Source organism: Trachypithecus francoisi, unplaced genomic scaffold (genome assembly GCF_009764315.1).
Source record: "Trachypithecus francoisi isolate TF-2019V2 unplaced genomic scaffold, Tfra_2.0 Lachesis_group8, whole genome shotgun sequence".
NCBI classification, from domain to species: Eukaryota; Metazoa; Chordata; class Mammalia; order Primates; family Cercopithecidae; genus Trachypithecus; species Trachypithecus francoisi.
The window spans coordinates 2748350-2774483 of NW_022681473.1; the positions used below are offsets into that span (position 1 = coordinate 2748350).

The 26134-nt window shown below is 48.0% G+C and overlaps 2 protein-coding genes across 14 annotated transcripts in view; both read right to left on the reverse strand.

Moving 5' to 3' along the window:
• The window catches only part of NAP1L4 (nucleosome assembly protein 1 like 4), a 48623-nt gene extending 34459 nt beyond the window's left edge, over positions 1-14164 (reverse strand). The window contains exons 1-4 of one of the 13 annotated variants that reach the window (XM_033206489.1): positions 13979-14085; positions 10088-10122; positions 1571-1601; positions 634-692 (exon numbers count right to left, since the gene is read on the reverse strand). In XM_033206489.1, the coding sequence (XP_033062380.1) occupies positions 634-692; positions 1571-1584 (73 nt within the window). In that variant the 5' untranslated portion in view covers positions 1585-1601; positions 10088-10122; positions 13979-14085. Of the gene's footprint in view, positions 1-633; positions 693-1570; positions 1602-8893; positions 8950-10087; positions 10123-13229; positions 13484-13511; positions 13846-13953 lie in introns of those variants that run through there. The other 12 variants (XM_033206490.1, XM_033206484.1, XM_033206493.1 and 9 more) reach the window with 12 other exon arrangements.
• Positions 14165-24045: 9881 nt separating this feature from the next.
• Positions 24046-26134, reverse strand: part of CARS1 (cysteinyl-tRNA synthetase 1) — a 56354-nt gene continuing 54265 nt past the window's right edge. Inside the window, 3 exon segments of the mRNA XM_033207803.1 lie at positions 24046-24370; positions 25110-25193; positions 25684-25743. Of these exon segments, the coding sequence (XP_033063694.1) occupies positions 24236-24370; positions 25110-25193; positions 25684-25743 (279 nt within the window). The 3' untranslated portion in view covers positions 24046-24235.

The following is a 26134-nucleotide window of genomic DNA, read 5'->3' on the forward strand; positions in this document are numbered from 1 at the left end:
CAATGCTAAGTTTCTTGGTAATGGCATTGTAGAATTGTTTTAGGAAAACAGATATCCTCCACTTGCTTTCAAACAGTTTGGAGGGAGTGGGGAGTACAGATATACAGGGTTTTTTTTAAAGGGTGAAAGATACCACATCTGTGAATTTATGAACAAAATAACATTCCTAGGATTTGCTTTCCAAAGGAAGGAAAGTTAAGGGTATAGATTTAAAAAAACAAAAACAAAAAAAAAGGTCAGGTGCAGTGGTCTGTGCCTGCAGCCCTAACTACTTGGGAGGCTGAGGCAGGAAAACTGCTTGAGCCCAGGAGTTCAAGAGCAGCCTGGGTAACATAGCAAGGCTCCATCTCAAAAACAAGAAAAAAGACTGGTCATTTGTTAATCAATACTAAAGCTCAGTGATGGCAGGTACAAGATGGTAGACTGTACTATTATTCTGTTTACTACTGTAGAGTCTGAATTCCTATAAAAAATAAATCTTTTATTAATAAGATACCGATTTTTCATTTTAATTACTCTAGCTTTCCTAAAACCACTGAAGTACAGGAAGCAATCCTTTACTTGCATTAATGTTTCCAGAGAGAGGAAGATTCCCCATACTGGATGCAAACTCTCCATGTGCAGTGAACTGACCTGTATTACTTGCATTTTTAGCAGCTTCCACGGAATCTGAAGGAACCCCATCTGAAAAACTAAAACAACAGTATGTTTAAAAAGTATTATTGTCAAGAAAGCTCCAAAGAAGTAGCACAAATGGACATGTTTCTTATTCAATACATTAAGAGGCATCTCTACAGTGACGTCAGATTTGAGAAGACAACTACTAATGTGCATGTGTTATCTCAGAGGCTGTCCTCTCTGCTATAAAAATATTCTACTACTTAACACCTCCCTCCTCTCCCAAACATAAAGCCCTACAAAGTTCTTATTTCCAACCTTAGCCAAAGCTTCTTAGACAGCTTTCATTTCTACAGCTTCTTTCCTCAAAAAATCTGCTCCCAGCCCTCAAACCAAACCCATCAACCAACGAACATGTTACTGTTTGGTCAGCAGCTCATGTGATCAGACAGAGCAAGGCAGTCTTATGAAGCTAAGACAGGGTCCAAAGTGGCTTTGTAAAATCAGCCACAACAAATGTAAAATAAGCCATAAACCAGTTTTCAAAGATGCCTGGACACACCTCCCTCATAAAAAATAAAAAATAAACATCAAACAATATACACAACTAAAAGTAACCCTCAATCCAAAAAACAAAATCTCCCACTTGATCACTGACAACTACAGACCGTTAGGATAGTGTCAAAATTACCTGACTTCACCCCAGAGGTGTTAAAGCATGGAGAGCAAAATGATTGCTTTCCATAAAAGATCTGTAAGTATCAACATCTGAGGCACTATTCATGTCTGAAGTAATTTCTTTATGTGCTCAAATACACACACAAGAAATGAGCCATCAGCTAGACTCTGAAATGCATTTAACTTTGATTCTAATATTGACTGAAATTATGGCTTGGCTGTTGCTCACCAACTGAATTTTAAACTCTAATAAACAAAGTCCACTTTGGCTTACCTGTGATCTGCCATCTGAATGTTTTTATCCCCTATAAATTAAAAAGAGTTATAATAATTATATTCATAAACAAAAATACTTGTTCAATATACTTTTTAAACAATGGTTGTCTATGGGATGGAGTCCACTAGAAGGGACAGGAGGGAACTTTCTAGAGTGATGAAAATGTTCTAGATCTTGACTGAGGCTACCTGGGTGTATACATTTGTTAAAGCTCACTAAACTGTACACTTCAGATCTGTGCATTTCATCACACACATACTTTACTCATAAAAACATTTCTTGGCCTGTAATCCCAGTACTTTGGGAGGCCGTGGTGGGTGGATCATTTGAGGTCAGGAGTTCAAGACCCGCCTGACCAACATAGTGAAACCCCGTCTCTACTAAAAACACAAAATTAGCTGAGTATGGCGGCGCATGCCTGTAATCCCAGCTACTTGGGAGGCTGAGGCAGGAGAATCACTTGAACCCAGGAGGTGGAGGTTGCAGTGAGCCGAGATCGCGCCATTGCACTCCAGCCTGGGCGACAAGAGTGAAACTCCATCTGAAAAAAAAAAAAGAGAACTCTCTTATCGGCACTAAAATAACCAGACCTCAGAATAACGTCAATTCTAATTTGCCTTATTTTTATAATACATTTGGCAACACAAACACATACTAATGATAGCCCAATTATTTTAGAGTAATTCAAAGCATTTACTGGTGTTTACACTTTCAAGCTTATGGGATTATTTTCTAATTGCATTTATTCCACATCTTTCATTACTTCTACACTGAGGATGTATTGCTTGTGTAAAAACCTTGTGTAATATACTCAGTATTATCCCACTTTAAAAGATGATTATTTCTATATTGGTAGAATTAGATGACATCGTAGCTGAATATTAAGGGTGTGTTCTAGGGCATTTACTTCTTAAACAGAACTTGATATAAATAAAACTAAAAAAAATTTATCATTTTTTTGAGACAGGATCTCAATCTGTCACCAAGGCTGCAGTGTAGTTATGCAATCCTGGCTCACTGCAGCCTCAAAGTCCTGGGCTCAAGCAATCCTCCCATCTCAGTCTCCTGAGTAGCAGGGACAATAGGCACATGCCACCATGCCCAGCTAATTTTATTTTTTGTAGAGCTAGGGTCTGGCTAAGTTACCCAGGCAGGTCTCAAACTCCTGGCCTCAAGAGATCTTCCCACCTCAGCCTACCAAAGTGTTGGGATTACAAGTGTGAGTCAACATGCCTGGCCTATACAATTTCAAAATCTAATCTAAATGCTTTTAAAGTAACAGCTAAATGCATAGCTTTAAAAGGTCCTTAAATGTAAAATAACCCAGGTGTGGTTATAGAGTTCCTTAAACTCAGATGTGGGAAATACACCTGAGGGCCTCGCTAAAGGGTTGTTCCAGCTGAAAACTGGTCAATGTTCGTTCTTTAGTACCTGAGCGAAGCCCAAACCACGGAATCACACAGCTTTAGGGTAAAACAAACCAACAACAAAAAAAACCCTCTATATTTAACAAAAACAGCTCTAATTATGATCTATGACTGTTCTGTATTAACTACTTTTTAAAATTTTTGTTTAGAAATAAAATGTGCTATTTTTAAGATTCAAAATACAAGTATTACACACTTTTTCAAAAAACTAAATTACGTTTTAATGAAGAAGACGAAAACCAAAAAGAAAAAAAAAGTGCAGCGGGCACAGTGGTTCATGCCTATAACCCCAGCACTTTGGGAGGCCAAGGTGGGCAGATTACCTGAAGCTCAGGAGTTTCAGACCAGCCTGGGCAACATGGGGAAACCCTGTTTCTACAAAAAAAAAAAAAAAAGAAGAAGAAGAAGAAAGAAAAAAAGAAAACAAAACAAAACAAAACAAAATTAGCCAGGCGTGGTGGTGTGAACCTGTAGTCCCAGCTACTCAGGGGGCTGAGGCAGGAGAATCGCTTGAGCACAGGAGGCAGAGGTTGCAGTGAGCTGAAATAACGTCACTGCACTCCTGCCTGGGAGACAGAGTGAGACTGTCTCAAAATAGAAACAGGGAAAAAAAAAAAAAAAGAGGCCGGACACGGAAGTTGATGCTTCTGGTCCCAGCTACTTGAGAGGCTGAGACAGGAGCATCACTTCAGCCCAGGAGCTGGAGGCCTGGCAGCTGCAGTGAGCTATGATTGCACCACTGAACTCCAGCCTGGACAACAGAGAAAGACCCTGTCTCAAAAAAAAAAAAAAAAAAAAAAGGTGGCCGGGCGCGGTGGCTCAAACCTGTAATCCCAGCACTTTGGGAGGCAAGACGGGCGGATCACGAGGTCAGGAGATCGAGACCATCCTGGCTAATACGGTGAAACCCCGTCTCTACTAAAAAATACAAAAAACTAGCCGGGCGACGAGGCGGGCGTCTGTAGTCCCAGCTACTCGGGAGGCTGAGGCAGGAGAATGGTGTAAACCCGGGAGGCGGAGCTTGCAGTGAGCTGAGATCCGGCCACTGCACTCCAGCCTGGGCGGCAGAGCAAGCCTCCGTCTCCAAAAAAAAAAAAAAAAAAGGCGCAACAAATCCTACAATGGCTGGCTATGCTCACCACCACGACCACAGCAGCAACCCAAAACCAGCCCTAGTCAGTGAAGATTCAAAAACCCTTTAATGGCGGCCAGGCATGGTGGCTCCCACCTGTAATCCCAGCACTTTGGGAGGCCAAGGCAGGCAAATCACCTGAGGTTGGGAGTTCCAGACCAGCCTGACCAACATGGAGAAACCCATCTCTACTAAAAATACAAAATTAGCCGGGCATGGTGGCACATGCCTGTAATCTCAGCTACTCAGGAGGCTGAGGCAGGAGAATCTCTTGAAACCGGGAGGCGGAGTTTACAGTGAGCCGAGATTGCGCCATTGCATTCCAGCCTGGGCAACAAGAGCGAAAACTGTCTCAAAGACAAAAAACAAAAACAAAAACAAAACAAAACACTAACAAAAAACACACTTCAGTGATCCCCCGTCACCTTTTGCAGAATACACATTCCTACCAATTCAGACCCTGTCTACCTCCCCATACTCATTCCCACTCAAGCTCTTCTGCAGAACCTTCCTCTGTATCTCAGTATCATCATCCACAAACTTCAGTGGCTACTTGAGAAGCTGTTAATGAAGATAAATTGCCTAGTACATAACAGCAGGCCAGGTCTCTTCTCACTTTTGTAACCGTCATGCATATAGACTGTATCTATTCCTTGATATGAAACCAACATATTGAGTTACTTTAAACACTGCACCCTTTACACAGGTTGAGTATCTCTTATCTGAAATGCTTGGGACCAGAAGTGTTTCAGATTTTGGAATATTTGTACAAACATGATCAGGTATCTTGGGGATGGGACCCAAATCTAAACATGAAATTCATTCATGTTTCCTACACATCTTATTCACACAGACTGAAGGTAATTTTATACAGCATTATTTTAAATAATTTTGTGCATGAAACAAAGTTTTAACAGTGACCCATCACATGAAGTCAGGTGTGAAATTTTCCACTTGTAACATCAATGTCAAAACTAACAAAGTTTCAGAATTTGGAGCATTTGGACTTTTGATTTTGGGATCAGGAGTGCTCAACCTATATAAGGAAAGACAATGTAGAGTGGTGGTATCATAAAAACAAGCTAGAGTTCAGTCAGGTTTCAGCAACACAAATTATTTATTTTTGTTTAACAATCCCTATCACCCTTAAAACAGAAAGTTATAAGGAACTATCAAATATACAGGTTTGAGGAAAATAAATACTTGTTTTAAATGTTGATATGTTCAGTTTAATATTAGTTTTATAAAATCAGAGCCCAAAGACTTATCCGGAAGGTTCTCTCACTTTTAAAAGGCAATCCAGGGATCTATATAACCTGGTGACTATAGTTAACAATGTATCACATAACTGAAAAATTGCTGAGAGCAGATTTTAAGTGTTCCTGTCAGAATCAGTATACCACTTAATGTGAATTAATTTGACTTAGCCATTCCACAACGTATACTTTAAAACGTCACATTATACATCATAAATATAATTTTTGTGTTAATAATAATTAAAAATGGCCAGGCGCAGTGGCTCAAGCCTGTAATCCCAGCACTTTGGGAGGCCAAGACGGGCGGATCACGAGGTCAGGAGATCGAGACCATCCCGGCTAACACGGCGAAACCCCATCTCTACTAAAAAATACAAAAAACTGGTCGAGTGAGGTGGCGGGCGCCTGTAGTCCCAGCTACTCGGGAGGCCGAGGCAGAAGAATGGCGTAAACCTGGGAGGTGGAGCTTGCAGTGAGCTGAGATCCGACCACTGCACTCCAGCCAGGGCAACAGAGCGAGACTCTGTCTCAAAAAAAAGAAATAATAATAATAATAATTAAAAATAAATAAAAGACAATCAAATTAAACTATAACAGGGATACCAGGCAGAAGAATGTTGTAAGTTTTCTGAAGTTCAGATTCCCTCCCAAGATCAAAAATTTTAACTGTGTCTACAATTCTAAATCTGAACTGGCAAGCAAATTATCTTTAATTGGGTTGAGGGAAAAAAAATGAATTCCCATGATTATACAAACATTCTTTTATTTATATTAGACACTGTAACAATCCTATTTATGGATTAACTTCCTTTTACCCCAAACAACTGCTTTCATATGGAATTTTAAAAGATTTTTGTAACAAAATATAACTTTACATTCCTAATTTTGAACTGAAAACATCTACTCTATAGCTAGAGTAACTATAAAATTGGGCAGCACTTTGGGAGACCAAGGCGAGCAGATCACATGAAGTTGGGAGTTCGAGGCCAGCCTGGCCAACATGGTGAAACTCCATCTCCATTAAAAATACAAAAGTTAACTGGGCATGGTGGCACACGCCTGTGGTCCCAGCTACTCAGGAGGCTGAGGCAGGAGAACTGCTTGAACCTGGGGGGCAGAGGTTGTAGCGAACCAAGATTACACCACTAGACTCCAGCCTGGGTGACAGCGAGACCCTGTCTCAAAAAAAAAAAAAAGAAAGAAAGGAAAAAAAATTGGGCCATGTTTGAGAGACAAAGCTAGACAGTGTGGTCGTACTCCCCAAAACTTTTATATATTTACTCTGTCTTAATAAACTCAAAGGTCCTCAGTGTCTTTTTTTTTTTTTTTTTTTTTTGGGGCGGAGTCTCGCTCTGTCGCCCGGACTGGAGTGCAGTGGCCAGATCTCAGCTCACTGCAAGCTCCGCCTCCCGGGTTTACGCCATTCTCCTGCCTCAGCCTCCCGAGTAGCTGGGACTACAGGCGCCCGCCACCTCGCCCGGCTAGTTTTTGTATTTTTAGTAGAGACGGGGTTTCACCGTGTTAGCCAGGATGGTCTCGATCTCCTGACCTCGTGATCCGCCCGTCTCGGCCTCCCAAAGTGCTGGGATTACAGGCTTGAGCCACCGCGCCCGGCCAGGTCCTCAGTGTCTTTATGGGAGATAATTGAAGGATCAAAATTAATTCAAATGGGGCCAGGCACGGTGGCTCACGCTTGTAATCCCAGCACTTTGGGAGGCCGAGGCGGGTGGATCACGAGGTCAGAGGTTCGAGACCAGCCTGACCACCATGGTGAAACCCCGTCTCTACTAAAAATACAAAAATTAGCTGGGCGTGGTGGTGCACACCTGTAATCCCAGCTACTCAGGAGGCTGAGGCAGGAGAATTGCTTGAACCCGGTAGGCGGAGGTTGCAGTGAGCAGTGATCACGCCACTGCACTCCAACCTGGGCGACAGAATGAGGCTCCGTCTCAAAAAAAAAAAAAAATTATTAATTCAAATGTAATTACTGTTTTCACAAGACTCCTTATAATTTCCTTACATCCTATAAATCCTAAAAAAATTAGGGATGGTAGTAAATTTTTTTTTTTTTTTTTGAGATAGTTTTGCTCTTGTTGCCCAGGTTGGAGGCGCAATCTCAGCTCACTGCAACCTCCACCTCCCGGGTTCAAGCGATTCTCCTGCCTCAGTCTCCCGAGTAGCTGGGATTACAGGTGCATACCACCATGCCTAGCTAACTATTTTTTTTTTTTTTTTGTATTTTCATAGAGACAGGGTTTCACCATGTTGGCCAAGCTTGGTCTTGAACTCCCGACCTCTGGTGATCCACCTGCCTCAGCCTCCCAAAGTGCTGGGATTACAGGCATGAGCCACCGCGCCTGGCCTCTAAGATAAATTTCTAAAGCACAATTGCTTGGCCCACATTCAGTCTGAGGAATGGCAATCCAACATTCTCAATCCAAGAGGGAGTCTGACCAGTCATTGGGCACAGGTTCAAATCTTCCAGGAGTACTGTTTTAGATTAGGACATCAGAAGGGACAAAGGAATGATCTGTTCTCAGAAAGAATCAAGATACCCCTGCAGGACACCCCAACATCCCCACCCACAAAACCTAACAATTATATGAAGCCCTGAGACACTCCAGATTTCATTTTTATTGCCCTGGCCAGTAGACTCCTGATCCACTCTACCATTACCACTCTCCAGGATCAAAAGTTAATCATGTTGTTAAACTTTCCACGATAATGTTTTTTGTTTTTTTGTTTTGTTTTGTTTTTTGAGGTGGAGGCTTGCTCTGTCGCCCAGGCTGGAGAGGGTCTCATATTCCTGACCCTCAGGTGATCTGCCCACCTCAGTTTCCCAAAGTGCTGGGATTACAGGCATGAGCCACCGTGCCAGGCCCATGATAATGTTTAAAAGCAATGAATAGGCTGGGCACGGCGCCTCACGCCTGTAATCCCAGCACTTTGGGAGGCCCACGTGGCCAGATCACCTAAGGTCAGGAGTTCGAGACCAGCCTGACCAATATGGTGAAACCCATCTCCACTAAAAAGATACAAAAATTACCCAGGCGTGGTGGTAGGCACCTGTAATCCCAGCTACTCGGGAGGCTGAGACAGAATTGCTTGAACCTGGGAGGCAGAGGTTGCAGTGAGCTGAGAACGTGCCACTGCACTCCAGCCTGGGCATCAGAGCGAGACTCCACCTCCAAAAAAAAAAAAAAGCAATGAATAATACATGTTTGCCCACTAAAGAACAAGTTCCACGAGGGCAGGGAGCCTGTCTACTTGCCCAATGCAGCGGTTTCAGAGCCCAGCACAAGACTTGGGATGAGACTGGTTGCCAAGAAATCTTTGCTTAACTCACTGCTAGCAAGTGACAGCTTGTCTCTGTGTTACCAGTACACAGCATGCATGGTGTCCGGGACTCCATGCACACATATGCCTGTCTCAAGCAGTTTCTGAAGACAGAGAGACACTGCCTTAGTCATTCAGGTTTGGTTACAAGATCTACTGAAATACCTGCCTCCAAACAGCAGCAGACCATCTCTTCAGAGACTTGTAGGGTGCCAAGCCCTGGGGTTTCAAGAAGAAAGTAAAAAATGATTTCCTTTCCTTTAACTGAAACATTACGTTTACTTGTGGCACAGCAGTCTTCACTGCTGTACTCCCATCTCCTCCACCCTTCTTTTCTGGGCAGTTCATTAGTACATGCCTCAATGACGCTAACTTCTTAATCCAATACATATTAAAAGATTTTGTCGGCCAGGTGCGGTGGCTCACGCCTGTAATCCCAGCACTTTGGGATGCCGAGACAGGCGGATCACAAGGTCAGGAGATCGAGACCATCCTGGCTAACACGGTGAAACCCCGTCTCTACTAAAAAATATAAAAAATTAGCTGGGCGGCCGGGCGCGGTGGCTCAAGCCTGTAATCCCAGCACTTTGGGAGGCCGAGACGGGTGGATCACGAGGTCAGGAGATCGAGACCATCCTGGCTAACACGGTGAAACCCCGTCTCTACTAAAAACTACAAAAAACTAGCCGGGCGAGGTGGCGGCACCTGTAATCCCAGCTACCCGGGAGGCTGAGGCAGGAGAATGGCGTGAACCCGGGAGGCGGAGCTTGCAGTGAGCTGAGATCTGGCCACTGCACTCCAGCCTGGGTGACAGAGCGAGACTCCGTCTCAAAAAAAAAAAAAAAAAAAAAAAAAATTAGCTGAGCGTGGTGGCGGGCGCCTGTAGTCCCAGCTACTCGGGAGGCTGAGGCGGGAGAATGGCGTGAACCCAGGAGGCAGAGCTTGCAGTGAGCTGAGACTGTGAATCAGCCTGAGAGACAGAGTGAGACTCCGTAAGATCTTGTCATCTTGAAAGTAAGGCATTTCCCTCTCTACCTATTTCAAATTGCAACCACCAAAGTCCCTACTCCTCTCCACTGTTTCTCAAAAGCACCTGCCACCATCTACCTTGTTCGTCTGTCTCCCACAGCAGAAACAAGGGCAAAGACTTCTGTCTTATTCAGCGGGAGACCCCAGTCCCTAGAACTGTGCCCAGCACATAGAAGATGCTCATGAATAAGGAAATAGATGCAAATCACTGAAAGCTACTTTTCAGTAACTGAGTAAACAAGTACTATTTTAATTATTATACTTAAAACCTTTGCACATAAAAGTGTACAGTCATTCTTTCTACCACAAGTTTATTAAACAGAAACCATCTCACCTTGTTTTTGAACAGGCTTTTCCGGATAATGCACGCTGCATTTTTAAAGGTCCCAAGAACATGAAATGAACATAGATTTCGTGTTTAACAGTTAACAGGGGATACTTGTAAGAAATTTAAGGCTACACAGCAAGTGGTCAATATCAAAAAGTAAAGTTCACAAAGTGATCTTTCGTTGTTTTCATACTACAAAAACACAATGCCTCTGTTGTTACTAAATGCAAAATTTAAAGTTCTGGCAAACAAATTAAAGCAACCCTGTTCTATTAAGAGGGCAGGGTGGAAAAACCAGTGACTGCCAGATGAAAACAAATTTACATCACCACAAACTGTTTCTAAAAAATTTCATAGCAGCCAAACACAAAATTATTTACTATCTACCTATTGATAATGGTTTTCCATTACCATATGCTCAAAGACAAACCTTACAACTATAGTTTCGGGAAGCACAAATTTGCTAACCTCAAGAGGTCCCACAAAAACTAAGCTGAGGCCGGATAACAGCAGTTTCCTGCACAGAGTGGCTACTTCCTATCACCATAGTGGTCGAAGAATCAAACTAAGTAATACCAGCTTTTTACTCTGGATGCCTAAAACACATTTCCCTTCAAGCAAACAAGCAAGCATTCCTTAGCTAGCAATCTCAGGTCAAACTCCCAACAAGCTCATATCTGCTGTCTTATTCAAATATAAACCATCATCGGTTTCAAGCACTAACAGCATCGGCCTATTTCACACAGCTGACGCCTCTTAGGCCGTCAGGAATTTAAATCACCTTCTTGCCCATAAAGTAATTTTCTTCCAACAAATTGAAAAATATAGGCTCTTTGACAACATTTTTGGAAGTACAACATAAACTTATCACAATAGTTTTTAAACTGCAGACAACGAAAGAGAAGGAAGAAAAGCACTACTATATATACATATTGAGGTCACCTCCTCCTGATGCTAGACTATCAACTGCTCAAAAGAAGAAAAACAAAATAAAGATTTCAGTTCCCACACTTAGCTTCGAATAACTAACATAGGGAATTAACATGTGGTCAATAACAAGAGGCTACTAAAAACTCTGACAGGTTAACAGAAAAGGTTTCATTTCAGTTTCAAGTTCAAATTCATACTGTAAAGTGGTGATGAACCTATCTCATCCGCAGGTACTTAATCTCCATACAAATAAGAACTACCTCTCACATGGGCAAAAAGATGAAAATTCTACAGAAGAATCTGATGGCTAAATGGCTATTTTGCAAAACACAATGCCCTGTACATTTTGAGGGGATCCTAAAACACGTGTAAACTTTGCAAAATTCAGTTTACCAAGGTTATTAAACTTAAAAATGATTAAAATTTATTTGCTACTGCAAAGAATTCAACCAATTTCTCCAATGACTACTCCATATTCATTTTGAAAAATAGTACCGGATTTAAAACTTACACAACAAAATTCACAAAAGTGTTAAGATGCCATGACATATAGGCACAAGTAAGTGCAGACATTCTGAAGCAAAAGCACTGCTCAACCAGGAAAAAAAAAAAAAAGGCTGCAACTGGATATGTAATAACAGCTATTTAAGACAGCAGTAGGTCAGGCGCGGTGGTTCACCCTGTAATCTCAGCACTTTGGGAGGCTGAGGCGGGTGGATCACGAGGTCAAGAGATCGAGACCATCCTGGCCAACATGGTGAAACCCTGTCTCTAATAAAAACACAAAAATTAGCCGGGCGTGGTGGCGGGCGCCTGCAGTCCCAGCTACTAGGGAGGCTGAGGCAGGAGAATTGCTTGAATCCGGGAGGCGAAGGCTGCAGTGAGCGGAGATCACACCACTGCACTCCAGCCTGCCAATAGAGCAGGACTCCGTCTCAAAAAAAAAAAAAAAAAAAGCAGTAACGTGTTAAAACGGTCCATAAAAATCACATCATGAGGCCCTAAAATTCTAGTAAAAATGTCTCTAAGTAAACTTGTGAACTACTACTAAATAACTAACTTTCTCTCTCTGTAGTCACTCATTTTATCTTTGGAATATATCCCGATTCTATCACCGCGTTCCTTTCTCTTAACTTCATTTTACATTTGCATATTATTTATTCCATTAGTAATTGCTCATCCCAGTCTGAATCTCAAAATTCTACTACAGGAGGCATTTGGCATTCTGTGGAATAATATAATTTTGAGATGGAAATGATCAACCAGCTCAAAACCTCGTTAGCTAGAGTTCAGTGAGGCTTAGTACAATGATGAAAACAACTTCTGATTACAAATTCTTTCATTCCCTCTACAGAAGCAGTAACCTTGGGTAAAGTCAAAACTGCCTGGGTCTTTACCTAAGCTTTATCACCTTGGACAAGTCATTATACGTAACCTCCTAGGGTGTCAGCTTCCAGAGTAGTTAAACGGAAAAACAATAGTATCCATCTCACAGGTTATTAGATTATGAAATGAGTTAATACACGCGAACAGGCTGGAGTCCCTGGTGGGTAGCGCAGGTATTAGCCATCTAGAGATACAGTTCCTATTGCAAGAAGGCAGTAACTTACAAAGACTTACCTTTAAGGTCCAACAACCGAATCTACATACTTGTATATTTTTAAGATACGATAACTTTTACAAGTCTATTTTATACCGTACACCTAACGCAGGAAGATGAGGCAGGGATTACTACAGGAAAAAGTAATGCAGACTGGGTATGTGAACAGCACAGACGAATGTGCCCCGACGATTCCGCCGAGAACACAATGAAATGGCGGACCTTCCTGCCAGCGGAGCGCACAGTCACCCGTAGGCAGGTGATGTGACACACACGTTAGGGTCTAAAGGTCCCAAGGCTGGAGTCCCCTTTCCTGGACCCTAAACTTGTCTGCCTCCTGCCCCGCAATCAGACTTAGTGGTTGCGGACGGTGAAAAGTCTTATCATGACCAGGCCATCCTTCGCTGGGGTGAACGGAAAGCATTTAGAAGGGGAAAAAATGGAAAAAAACAAAGACTCTGGTCAGGTCAAAAAATACAAATGTGACCTCTTTCACCATCTCTGAACGGAAAGAAAAGCATGGCACTTTCCCATTCATAACATGTACCATCTATTTTGGAGATTTTGCTTTTCCCTTGTGAAAGACGGTTTTAAACAGTAAACAGACTTGCTGCCCACCTTGGCTGGGAAACCAAGTCCCGCGAGCAACTAGTCTAAGGCCACTCAGGCCCGTCCTCGGGGAGCGCACGCCGCCCATCTCGCTCGCACCGCACAGCTCCCAACAGCTAAGAAGCAACGCCAAGGACTTTCTTCCCCGCCAGACATGCCCTTGGCCACACCAAACTGACATCAAAACCCCAGTGAGCCGAGCCTGACCCCACGGAGGCTCACGATGACCACTGCCATACGGACAAACTCAAATTCCTAAACATCTAATAAAGAGGTCCTGGACGTCTCCACCTTAAAAACGGGAAGCCTGAACGCTCCGGCGCGCCCGGCCGTGTAACCGCCGCGGCCCCCGCACGCGGGGCGGGCCGGGCTAGCGGGAGATTTGAGCGGCCGCCGCCTCTAGCCGTCTTCGCCTCCTCCGCGGGGCCGCCGCCCAGGAGGCCGCCCGCGGCGCAGAACAAAGCGCCTTGACCTTCAGGGGGGCCAGCAGCCGGGCCAGGCGCGCCGGGAGTTGGGAGGGGCCGCCCGCCAGCGCCCCAGGCCCGGGCTCCAGGCCCCAAGCCCCAAGCCCCAGGCCCCAGGCCCCAGGCCCACCGCGGCCGCCGCTGCCTGCTCTGACGAGGACGCGGCCCCGCCCCTGCCCCACCGCCCCGCGGCTTCCAGAGATGGCCGCCCGCCGCGCCCGCGCCGGCCCCGCGGCCCCTCCCGGCCGCCCACCCCAGCGCGCCGTTACCGGCCAGGCACCTCCGTCTCCGCACCTCACGCCTCCTGCGGCAGTGGCGGCGACCCTGGCTTCACTCGCTTTGGAGCTGCGCCGCCGTGGCCGCCAACAACGCCGCCTCCCATTGGCCGAGGCTCCTAGCTCCTCTCTCCACGAGCAAGACGGGCTGCGATTGGGCGAGCACGGCGCAAGTCAACTGCGCTTCGCGCCGCAGACGGCAGCCAATCAGAAGCCACCGAAAAATATCTCCGCCTTATGCAAATATTCCTCCGCGGGGCCGGCGCCCTGCGCTCCTCCGCCTCTTTAGATGGGGCGGGGCGAGGTGTAGACCGCGTGTGTGGCTCTGGGCTGGGCTGGCCTGGGTCCCCGCTCCCGGGACCCTCTCCGGTTGGCACTGCATCCTCGCGGGACACCGGGCACCACCTCTCTCCGTGGGTCCCGGCCGTCTTTATCCCCTGCGCCCTCCCAGTTCCCTAGTTCAATCCCGTCCGCGGCGGGTCGGTGGCTCCAGCGCTCAGTGCGCCCGCTGATAGGAGAACCCCACCTCCCACGTCGTCCCCTGGCGCTACTCCTTGAGAACATCGCAGGGGGCCCCTCCGCCTGGGAGCCGTTTTCAACTAGTCCCGTTAGTGGTTGGGACCTAAGCTTAACCCCTGCTCATACCCCAGGTCCCAGGTTGGGTAACATTTCCTCTGCGAAAAGGTCGGGGCTGGGTCGCCTCCGCGAACACGACGGGACTACCCACTTCCTGCGTCTCTTCCCGCACGCCCTGAGCTCCGCAGTGTCCCAGCAGCCTAGTTCTGGCCTGGGGGAGACCCTATCGGACAAGGAGGGAAAACAGTGCGCACTGGGCCCTCAGATCAGGCCCCTGAAGCAGAGCAGGGCAGGGAGAAGCTGGCCCGTTTCGCCCACCCTGTTCTCCCTCTCAGGGTGCCCCCTGGGCTGGGGTGAAGGTAACAGCCCCAGCCTCTCCACAGCATATTTTGTAGAAAGATATCCAATTTGCCGGGCGCGGTGGCTCAAGCCTGTAATCCCAGCACTTTGGGAGGCCGAGACGGGCGGATCACAAGGTCAGGAGATCGAGACCATCCTGGCTAACATGGTGAAACCCCGTCTCTACTAAAAATACAAAAAACTAGCCGGGCGAGGTGGCGGGCGCCTGTAGTCCCAGCTACTCGGGAGGCTGAGACAGGAGAATGGCATAAACCCGGGAGGCAGAGCTTGCAGTGAGCTGAGATCCGGCCACTGCACTCCAGCCTGGGCGACAGAGCAAGACTCCGTCTCAAAAAAAAAAAAAAAGAGATATCCAATTTGATCGGAAAATAACCCCTGCGCTGGGGCTTTTGAGGCTGGTCATTTCCATGTTCAACCGTGCCATTGGGGGTCTTCAAGTCTTTTGTGCATTTTTTTCAGAAACGTTCTTTTTTTGGGGGTGAGGTTACTTTTGAAACAATTGCTAATTATTATTATTATTAGCAAGTCATTCCTGTAATGGGGAAAATTTGTAACCATCTAAAGGCTCCTGGTTGAGGGATTAAGAACATAGCGTCAGTTATAAACCTCAGAGGTAACCTGGGAGGCTGAGGCAAGAGGATCGCTTGAGCCCAGGAATTCAAGTCCAGCCTGGGCAACATAGTGAAACTTCATCTCTAAAAAGAATTTAATGCGGAGCGTCGTGGCTCAGGCCTGTAAACCCAGCACTCTGGGAGGTAGAGGCAACAAGTCCAGCCTGGGCAACATAGCGAGAGCACCTTTCCCCCACTCCAAAAAAAAAAATTACCCAGGCGTGGTGGCTCAGGCCTGTAATACCAGCTACTTGGGAGGCTGAGGTGGGAGAATTACCTGAGCCCGTGAGGTCAAGGCTGCAGTGAGCAGAGAATGGGCCACTGCACTCCAGCCTGGGTAACCAGAGGGGGATACTGTCTCAAAAAAACAAAAAAGAGGCCGCGCGCGGTGGCTCACGCCTGTAATCCCAGCACTTTGGAAGGCCGAAGTGGGCAGATCAGGAGGTCAGGAGTTCCAGACCATCCTGGCTAACAGTTTGAAACCCCGTCTCTACTAAAAATACAAAAAAATTAGCAGGGTGTGGTGGCGGGCGCCTGTAGTCCCAGCTACTCGGGAGGCTGAGGCAGGAGAATGGCATGAACCCGGGAGGCGGAGCTTGCAGTGAGCCAAGATCGTGCCATTGCACTCCAGCCTCAGCGACAGAGCAAGACTCAGTCTCAAAAAAAAAAAAGAAAAGAAAAGAAAAGAAAAAGAGGCCAGGCGCGGTGGCTCACGCCTCTAATCCCAGCACTTTGGGAGGCCGAGGTGGGCGGATCACCTGATGTCAGGAGTTCGAGACTAGCCTGACCAACATGGAGAAACCCCGTCTCTACTAAAAAAATACAAAATTAGCCGGGCATGGTGATGCACACTTGTAATCCCGGCTACTCAGGAAGGCTGAGGCAGGAGAATCACTTGAACCTGGGAGAATCGCTTGAACCCAGGAGGCGGAGGTTGCAGTGAGCAGAGATCATGCAATTGCACTCCAGCCTGGGCAACAGGAGCGAAACTCCATCTCAAAAAGAAAGAAAAAGAGAAAAAAAGGAAAGGAAGGAAGGAATTAAAACAAAAAGCATAAAAACCCCTCAGAGGTGACCAGTGCATGGCTGAGGCCTGACCCACACAGCCTACTCAGTCCTGTCTGGCCAAAGAAATTAATTAAAACAAGGGCCGGGCTGGGTGGCTCACGCCTGTAATCCCAGCACTTTGGGAGGCCAAGGCAGGCAGATCACGAGGTCAGGAGATCGAGACCATCCTGGCTAACACGGTGAAACCCCATCTCTACTAAAAATACAAAATTAGCTGGGCGTGGTGGCCTGTAGTCCCAGCTACTCCAGAGGCTGAAGCAGGAGAATGGCATGAACTGGGGAGGCGGAGCTTGCAGTGAGCCAAGATCGTGCCACTGCACTCCAGCCTGGGCAACAGAGCGAGACCCCGTCTCAAAAAAAAAAGAGAAAGAAAAAGAAACTAATTAAAACAAAAAACATAAAAACCGGAGGTGACCGGAGGGCTCATGGCTGAGCCCTGATCCACACAGCGTGCTCAGTCCTGTCTGGCCATCTGTGTTTTAGGAGAGGGTGTGTGTGCTCTCAATTCCTATTTTACTTATTTAGACTTTCAGACTTTTCTACAATGGTCATACTTTATGCTTTGTGGAAGCATAAACAAGGAAAGAAACAACACAAGAACCTGGGCATTTGCAGTTTTGAGGGTCCTTCCTCCCGTCTAATAAAGTCTCTAGTCCATTTGTAGTAATGGGATCCAGCTGCTCCTGGACGTTGGGGTTGGTGGGGGTGGCATCCGGGTGGGTGGAGCCTCTGAGGGAGCTGGGCCTTGGGGCTGGGGGCAGCTGGACCTGCTCCCTGCGAGATCTGCTGGAACTGGAATGATTGTGGTGGTGTTTTTCTCTTGGTGGTTGGTGGTTTCTGTCCTTGGAAGGTTCTCATTTTGAAATAGAATCTTCACAGATGCAATTAGGTAATGAGGTCGAATGGGCAGATTGCTTGAACCCGAGAGTTTGAGACCAGCCTGGGCAACAGGATGAGATCCCATCTCTACCAAATATCTAAAAATTAGCCAGGCATGGTGGTGCATCTATAGTCCCAGCTGCTTGAGAGGCTGAGGTGGGAGGATCACTTGTGCCCGGGAGTTGGAGGCTGCAGTGAGCTGTGATCATGCAGTGGCCTGGGTGACAGAGCAAGACCAAGACCCTGTGTCAAAAAAGAGAAGTCCCCAGATGACAGACATGCAACCAGGGCTGAGGACCACTGGGATCAGGACTCCCAGGGTAGCCAGCATTCGGTGGGTTTCATCCGTTTTCCCAGCGCTGCCTCTGCCAGGCCTCAGGCATGAGTACACCTGTTTACAACCCCTCTGCCATCTCAGCCTTCTCCAACCTGGAGATCAGGAGTCCCCTCCAGAGGCTGCCTTGCCTGTGGTTCTGCTCCTGGCTGCCTTGTGCTCAGTGGGGTTCCGGGAGACAGTCCTGGACAGACACCACGTGTTTCTCCTTCACATTGCCAGCACCTGGAAAAGTGCCTGGCACTTGGCGAGCTGTGCCCTTACCTGGGTGCTACTGACCATGGCTACATCTTGGCCTGGAAGTGGAGGCAGGAATCACTGTCCCATTCAACCGAGGAGAAAACAGAGAAGCCCCTGTTAACGCCCCCAGCTAAGTGGCTCTGGCCCTGGAGGGGACCATGCCCTTCACCTGCGGCGGGGTGCCACTCCTCAAACGACCTCGCAGCCGCCAAGAGCTGGAGCCTAGGCCTCAGAAGTGCCCAAATCCTCCTCAGTAGGGTGGTGGCTCAGCCTATGGGGCATTAACAACGTGGGGCCCTGGAGACATCCAAGAGAGGTGGCAGGTTTCTTCTGGTGTATGGAGGACAGAAAACAGCCATGGCGTACTGCGCACAAAAGAGGGGTGCACAGGCCGGGCGCGGTGGCTCAAGCCTGTAATCCCAGCACTTTGGGAGGCCGAGACGGGCGGATCACGAGGTCAGGAGATCGAGACCATCCTGGCTAACACGGTGAAACCCCGTCTCTACTAAAAAAATACAAAAAATTAGCCGGGCGAGATGGCGGGCGCCTGTAGTCCCAGCTACTCGGGAGGCTGAGGCGAGAGAATGGCGTAAACCCGGGAGGCGGAGCTTGCAGTGAGCTGAGATCCGGCCACTGCACTCCAGCCTGGGCGACAGAGCGAGACTCCGTCTCAAAAAAAAAAAAAAAAAAAAAAAGAGGGGTGCACAGTCAGGGAGTGACTTCGTGAACTTCACAGCCTCAGAAAGAAGGCATCTGGAAGACTGTACCCCCAATGTTGCAGGGATTTGAGAGGTAAGGCACAGGGCCTTTCAGTTTCTACTTTATATTGGAAATTTTCTATATTATTTATTTTTAAATAATGAATACATGACTGTTTATAGTAAAGACACCAAAGATTGCCCTTTGTGGAAAAACAGGAAGATGTAAATCTGGCTCTTACAGCTGAACAGAGCTTTCATGTACACAAAAGAAACACTTTTCACAGACAAAAAAAAAAAAACACTTTTCACAGGCAAACTAATATTATACAAGTTAAGAAAAGTGTCCACCCCACATTGATCAAGAAGGATCTGCTGCAGCCTGACAGCAAGATATTGCAGGGTAGGGTGTTGGGGTCCTCTTGGGGACCAAGCCAGTGGCCTGGCCAGCCAGCCTGTTGTCACTGCAGGCCCTCGACCCAACCTGGGGAGACTGGAGGAAGTTGGGGGAGGGCAGGGAGAAGACGCACCAGGTAGTGGGCACTCAGAGGGAGTAAACCCCTTTCAGAAAATCGGCCCAGAATTACTCTGAATGGGGGAGGGGGCGTGAAACAGGGGCCACAGCCTGACTCTACTCCAGTCCAGGTAGAGCCAGGCCTTCACCAGCTGTGGGGACCAGGCGTGCCCCTGGTGATCTGAATACGTTTTTGTGCACTCACCACTGGAAACGGGGGGGGGGGGGGGGGGCACAGGCCACTCCTTCCTGTCTCCTTGGATGGCACCATGGCCTTGGGCCAACCTCCACTCACCCCAGTAGTGGCAGCTACAGACCAGGGTATTTCCTCATGGCCCAGTTGTCAGGACATTTGATACGTGGTTTCCAGCACAGGCCGGTAGAGAGGATACACTGTGGAAGGGATTGCTGCTGCTGGGGTGACTGGGCTTCATCAGTTTCCTTGGCTGAAGGATACTGAGTTACAGGCTTCAGGCTACTTTGTGTCTCATTAAAGACACCTCTGGAGGCAGCTGCCATTATCACACTAACGAAATTAGCAAAAATCTTGACTGTCATCCAATACCTGGTCATTCAAATTTCTTGATTTTTTTTTTTTTTTTTTTTTGAGACAGAGTTTCGCTCTTGTTGCCCAGGCTGGAGTGCAATGGTGCGATCTCGGCTCACCGCAACCTCTACCTCCTGGGTTCAAGCGATTCTCCTTCCTCAGCCTCCTGAGTAGCTGGCATGCACCACCATGCCCAACTAATTTTTTTGTATTTTTAGTAGAAATGGAATCTCTACTAAAAATGATCCGCCCGCTTCGGCCTCCCAAAGTGCTGGGATTACAGGCGTGAGCCACCATGCCCGGCCCCCCTTGAAATGTCTTTACAGCAGGTTTGTTCAAATCCTTCAAAGATTATCCCTCAAACCTGGTGGTTTTGTTTCTTGAGTCTCTCTCCCAGTCCTTCTTTTATGCCCTATTCTGCTCCCTTTGACGCAGGCATATTGAAGACACCGGCTGGGCATCTGGCAGAACACCCCACCTTCTGCACAAGTGTGATGGCTATTTCATGGCCTCACCTGCATTGTCCCTCTGGGCCCAGTATTTCCTGCAGACAGGAAGTGAGCTGGACAGCCTTGCTCCTGATGGGGCTCTAGCCCAGCAGCACAGGCCACAGCTGGGAGATTGCAGGAATGCAGAATCTTGGGCTCCTCCTAGGTCTGAACTGGAATTTGTGTTAACAAGCAACCCTGGGCAGTTTATATTCTCATTCAAGGTTGAGGAGCCCTAGCCTAAAAGCTTCATTCAATACTGACTTATACTTTTAGAGGAAATCCTTCTTTTTGTCGGGGGGCTGAGAGCCAGAGCCCAGCATCAAAAAGTAACATATATTCCCTCCTGGAAACCTACAAGCCACGCACAAGGTGACACTTTGGCACCACGAAATTACCCAGCACCTACCAGCTTTCACCCAGGCGTCTCAGCATCCACGGTCAGCCCCTGCCTGAATCAATGACTTCATTTGGGGCTGCAGAATGGAGATGTCTGATCCTGGTGCTTCTTCCCTTAGCTGGCATCTCTGGGGAAAGAACGACTTTCTCCTTTCAGCTAGGGCCATTCCTGAAATTCACTTCCCAGAAATACACTTCCCATGCAAGGTGAAATACTTGGTTCTGTCACCAGTGAGTAACTCTATAGAACGGAGCTGACACAGGAGCCACCTCCAGTAATGACAATATGTTTTAGCTTTCTCTATTTTTGAGAATAAATAGATGCCTGGGTTTTGATTAATCTTTTTCTTTTTTTTTTTTTTGAGACAGAGTCTTGCTCTGTCACCCAGACTGGAGAGTAGTGGTGTGATCACAGCTCACTGCAGCCTCCACCTCCCATGCTCAGGCAATCCTCCAACCTCAGCCTCCTGAGTAGCTGGGATCACAAGTGCACCACCACACCGGCCAATTCTTTTTATTTTTAGTAGAGATGGGGTCTCACTATGTTGCCCTGGCTGGAATCATTCTTTTCAATGTTCAAATTGTCCCAAACTTAGCCAGTAGGAGCTCCTGAAGCCTTATTTTAAAGTAAGTACAGGCTCCCAGAAAACTGCAAAATGTGTTTCCTGATGGTCACACCTTGCCTGGCCAGAGTTCATGATCAACACAGGAGACTGACACTGGTACAATGTGTGTGACTCTACGTTGTTATCACACATGCAGGGTTGTGTGATCACCATGGCAACGAGAACATGGAAGTACCCTCCCCACCAACCCCCGCCTCCGCTGTCCCTGTACAGTCACTCCCCCAACCTGCCCCTCACCATCTTTAACCCCAGCTACCACCATCTGTTCTCTATTCCTACAGCTTGGATTTTGAGAATGTTATCTACATGGAATCACACAGCAGGCAACCTTTCAGGGGTGGCTTTTCCACCCAGCAGAATGCCCCTGACATATACCACCCAGCTGCTATGTGTCACTAGCTTGTCCAGTGTCCTTCTGACCTGACTTCTTGGTGTTCAAAGGCTCCCGTTTTGGGGCACAAGGGTGCTCTGCTACTCCTGCTGCTGCAGACCTGGAACTGGCCATGTCTCCAGGGGGTGGGGGAGATGGGATTTAGAGCCCCAGATCGGGGCTAGGGCTGCCTTGCTTCTCCACCCTTCCCATCTACACAGCCAGGAAACAATCTGCTTTTTAAAATCACAAGTTACTGCCTATTGTTTTTTCTAACTCATATTTAATAGTAAAGTGCTTTTCCTTGACTTCTTTGATTTTTATTCTTGTATTTTTTTCTCTTACATTAAAAACTTGGTTGCTAGGCTGGGCACAGTGGCTCACGCCTGTAATCCCAGCACTTTGGGAGGCTGAGGTGGGCGGATCTCTTGAGGTCAGGAGTTCAAGACCAGCCTGGCCAATATGGTGAAACCCCATCTCTACTAGAAATACAAAAATTAGCTGGACTTGGTGGCATGTGGCTGTGGTCCCAGCTACTTGGGAGGCTGAGGCAGAAGAATAGCTTGAACCCAGGAGGTGGAGGTTGCAGCGAGCTGAGATTGCACCACTGCACTCCGGCCTGGGTGTCAGTGATCTTATTTGTCTTGGCATATAGGGTTTGAAAATTACAATGCCAATATTACTACTAACAACAAAACTATTGCATTGTTTGACTTTTCTGCCCCTTTTTTGACCTTAGAAGATACCCCATTAAAGATGTGTAGCAAAAAATGGCCAATTCTCAGAAAGTTCAAGTTCTTGAGGTTGCCAATTTGATTTATCGTTTTGTGCCGTATGGTACTTTCTGAAATAGCCACAGTAGTATTTCCCCTCCCTTCTGGAACCCACTAATGCCTACCACAGGGTGGTGTCTATGCCTCCCCCTCCCCATGGACGTGGGTGGGCCTTGTGACGGCCTCCACTAGGGAGGACAGTGGAAGTCAGGACATGACCTCCGAGGTTAGATCCTAAAAGGCCAGATAGCTCCTGTCTCTCTCTCTCTCAGGACTTGCGCCTTTGGAGCTATAGGCTGCTGCGACAGAAATCAGCCACCCTGAAGCCACCAAGCTAGAGAAACCACACAGAGATAAAAGGTGCCCAAGCAGCCCCAGTATGGGACCCAGGCACAAACCTAGAGATGACCCCATCTGCCTGCAACTGAAAACCAATCTGCTGAGTCCAGTCAATCCAGAGCCATGAGTTATTAACATGATCGTTGTTGTTTTCAGCCATGAAGTTTTGGGGTGATTTGTTAAGTGGCAACAGATAACTGGAACACGTTTGTTTTACTTTGTTTGGGGGACTTTTCTTTCTTGCTGGTTTAAATTTATAGATAGATAGATAGATAGATAGATAGATAGATAGATAGATAGAGATATAGATATAAAAAAAACACTGACAAGGTTCAAAGTCAGACCTATCAATACCCAGAGACTGTCCCCATTGATTTATAACCTTAGTGCTCCCTACATAATTGGGTGGGTGCTCTCAAGCTGTGCCAAGCATCCTGCTGATGCACAGACAGGCTGGTTCCAGCCTTTTGCTGTGTCACACACTACTGCAGTAAACAGCAAGCGCACGTGGAGGGCAACAACCAAGAACCGGCGCGCCCACAACCCAACACTGCCACACTCCCCATGCTGGGGCTGCTGCCACCATGCACGTGCACTGGGTAGAGTGTCTCCTGGCTGTCCACAGCACCAATGACTGTCTTTTGTCCGGACGCATATGGCCCGGCCCCAGCTTCCACAGGCATGAGGCAGGCTCTGGCTTCTGCTTACGCCCTCCTCAGCCAAGGGTGGGTAAGCACCTTCGCGTCTGGGTGCTGATCCTCAGTCTAGGTGAACCAAGTGTGGGGGCAGGGTGGCAAGGACAACACTGGGCACTGGGGACAGAAGGTCCCTGCTGTGTTGAGAACACCCCACATCTCACCCATGAGCCATGCACATCCTGGACTTGCTGTCTCCAGCGGCGGTTCTGGGCAGCTCGCCAGGGGCCCGCCTGCTGAGCCACCGGCTATGCTGCTGCCCAGTGTGGAATGGCTCTAGGAAAACCTGCCGTGTGTTTACTCATCAGAACCCGAGGGCAGACTGAGCGGCCTTTGTCTAGGGCTCAGCAGGCTCTGCCAGTCTGAGCCTGTCTTTTTCCCACTCAAATACCTCCAAATGTGCCCACACACCAGAGATTAGCCGATAGCCATCAGCATGGGGGAGAAATTCCTCAGCCAGCTGAAGCAGCTCTACTGACCCAAGCACCTAGGTTGTGACCTGCTGACCAAGCGGCCCTGGCTGGCCACCAGGCCCCCTGCCAAGTGCTGAACATGCAGAACAAGGCAGAGAGGGTCTCACTGTTCAGAAAAATTTATTATAATGTCTCAGAGCCAATGACGACACGAACCTACATGAACACAACTCTTAATTTAGGACCCAAGGGCAACTGTAAGCATGACTGGAGCACTGGAGCGTTGTCACGGAGGCAGACAGGAGCCACTAGTCCGCAATGGTTTAAAAAGTCAGTGCTGCGCCCCTCACTGGAAGCTTCCATTCTGAGGCATCTGCAAATATTCCTTGTAGAGCTTCTCCTGAGCCTCGAAGAGCTTCTTCACCTTCTTGGCTTGCCCTTTGCTGAGCTCTTTGCCCTCCGCGTCATGTGTGGGCAGACCCTGAAAGCCAGAGCACAGTGGCTATTGGTCTCTGCACCTGGGTAAGCCCAACTCCCCTTTCTTTGCCCTCCTGTCTCAAAGTGTGCATCTCCCTGATGCAGCCATGTCCTCTTGCTTGGACAGTCACCACACTGCTCTGGAGCCAGCACACTGCTCTGGCGCCAGCACACTGCTCTGGAGCCAGCACACTGATCTGGCAGTGCCAGCTCTAGCAGCTAAGAATGGGAGAGGGGTGGCCAGAGTCTGGGGGTGCTTCCTGACTAAGGTGAGGGGCACTATGCCCCTCAGAGCCTACCCATGGCTGAGTTCTGACACAGCCGGCCCAAAGGTACACAGCAAACACATCCAAATGCCAGCAGGGAGGGGTCTAGAGGTTTGGAGGCAGTGGCTGTGAATTGCTATGACGAAGGACCTGGGGGCAGGAGGCCTATCTGCGCCACCGCACTTTAGCCAGCTTGTGAGGGCCTGGGTGGATCTCGGCCCGGGCCACAACTCCCAGGGCTAGGGACCAGAGCTCGCCACACCAGTGGAGGGGTGGCCCTGGCACGGCTTGCCTAGCTGCCTGGGCTGTGGAAGGAGCTCAGTAGTTGGGCCAGGAGGCCCTGGACCTAAAGCAGGTGTCAGATTTGATTCCAAATTTTCTACAGACAGAAAATCTGCCTGTCCAAGGTTGAAAATTCCTGTCCTCCCAATTTAATGTGGTCTAATAAAGTTCCGAAAAGAAGAGAAGGATGCTTACATTTTCATCAAACTTGGAGTATTTGTTGGTGTCTGACAAGAACATCTCACTAGGAGGAATCTTCATCTTGGCCAGCTTTGCTGCCTGGAACACACAACACAGCAGAGTCATGCCACTGAGCAGCACCTGGGGCTCCGCACTGTGAGCGGCGTCTGCTCACACCTCCAGCTCTCAACTTGCTTCCCAGCCCTCAGATTCAGAGCGCTACGGAAGACGGGAAGGGGAGAGCCAAGGTGGAGGGAACACACAAGGAATTTACAATTAAACGAGATGTTATTTCTATAGCAATAGTGCAAAGCTTGCTAGAAACACTACTAGTAGTAAGTCTGTAAATGCTGTCTTGGAGCTTGTGAACAAATGGCACAGCCTTCCCCTTGGCCAGGCCTTCCCTGCACCCGATGTGAGAAGGGCCTGGCAGGCCTTGGGTGGTAGAGGCAGAGAGCGGAGTGCCTTCTGCGAGAGTCTGCAGGGGCCTGGCTAAGGTCCACGGAGGCACAGAGAGCCACAGGGCATGGGGTCAGGGTGCACTCCTGCCCAGGAGAGCCCCCACCCCCAAACAAACAAAGTGCATTACTTCTTGTTCCTGTTTCCTCCGGGCCGCCTCCTCTTTCTTCTTCCTCTTCTCCTCTTCAACCTAGAGGGGCAGCACAGAGCCGGATGAGACAGGGCTGCCTCAGGCTGCTGGGTCTGTCGGAGTGAGAGGTCCCGCAAAACAAGCCCCTCTCATAGGGCCTGGCATGGAGGGCTGAACTCTGACCAGGCCCATTCCACTGTGGGGAGGCAAGTCCATGTGCTGGGCAGCACACCCACCCTCTTCCGTTCCTTTTGGGGATCCTCGGTGGCACCCCTGGATGCCTGGCCCTGCCCTAGATGCAAAGGTATGCAGTAGGCAGACAAACAGAACCAATGCTAAAAGATCCAGGCACCACTAACATGAAGAAATGGACCAGCATGGTCAGCCTGGCCTAAGGAGAGAGGATCCGTCAGGCAATGACCAGGACAGCACTGTGAGGGTTACCCTGAGC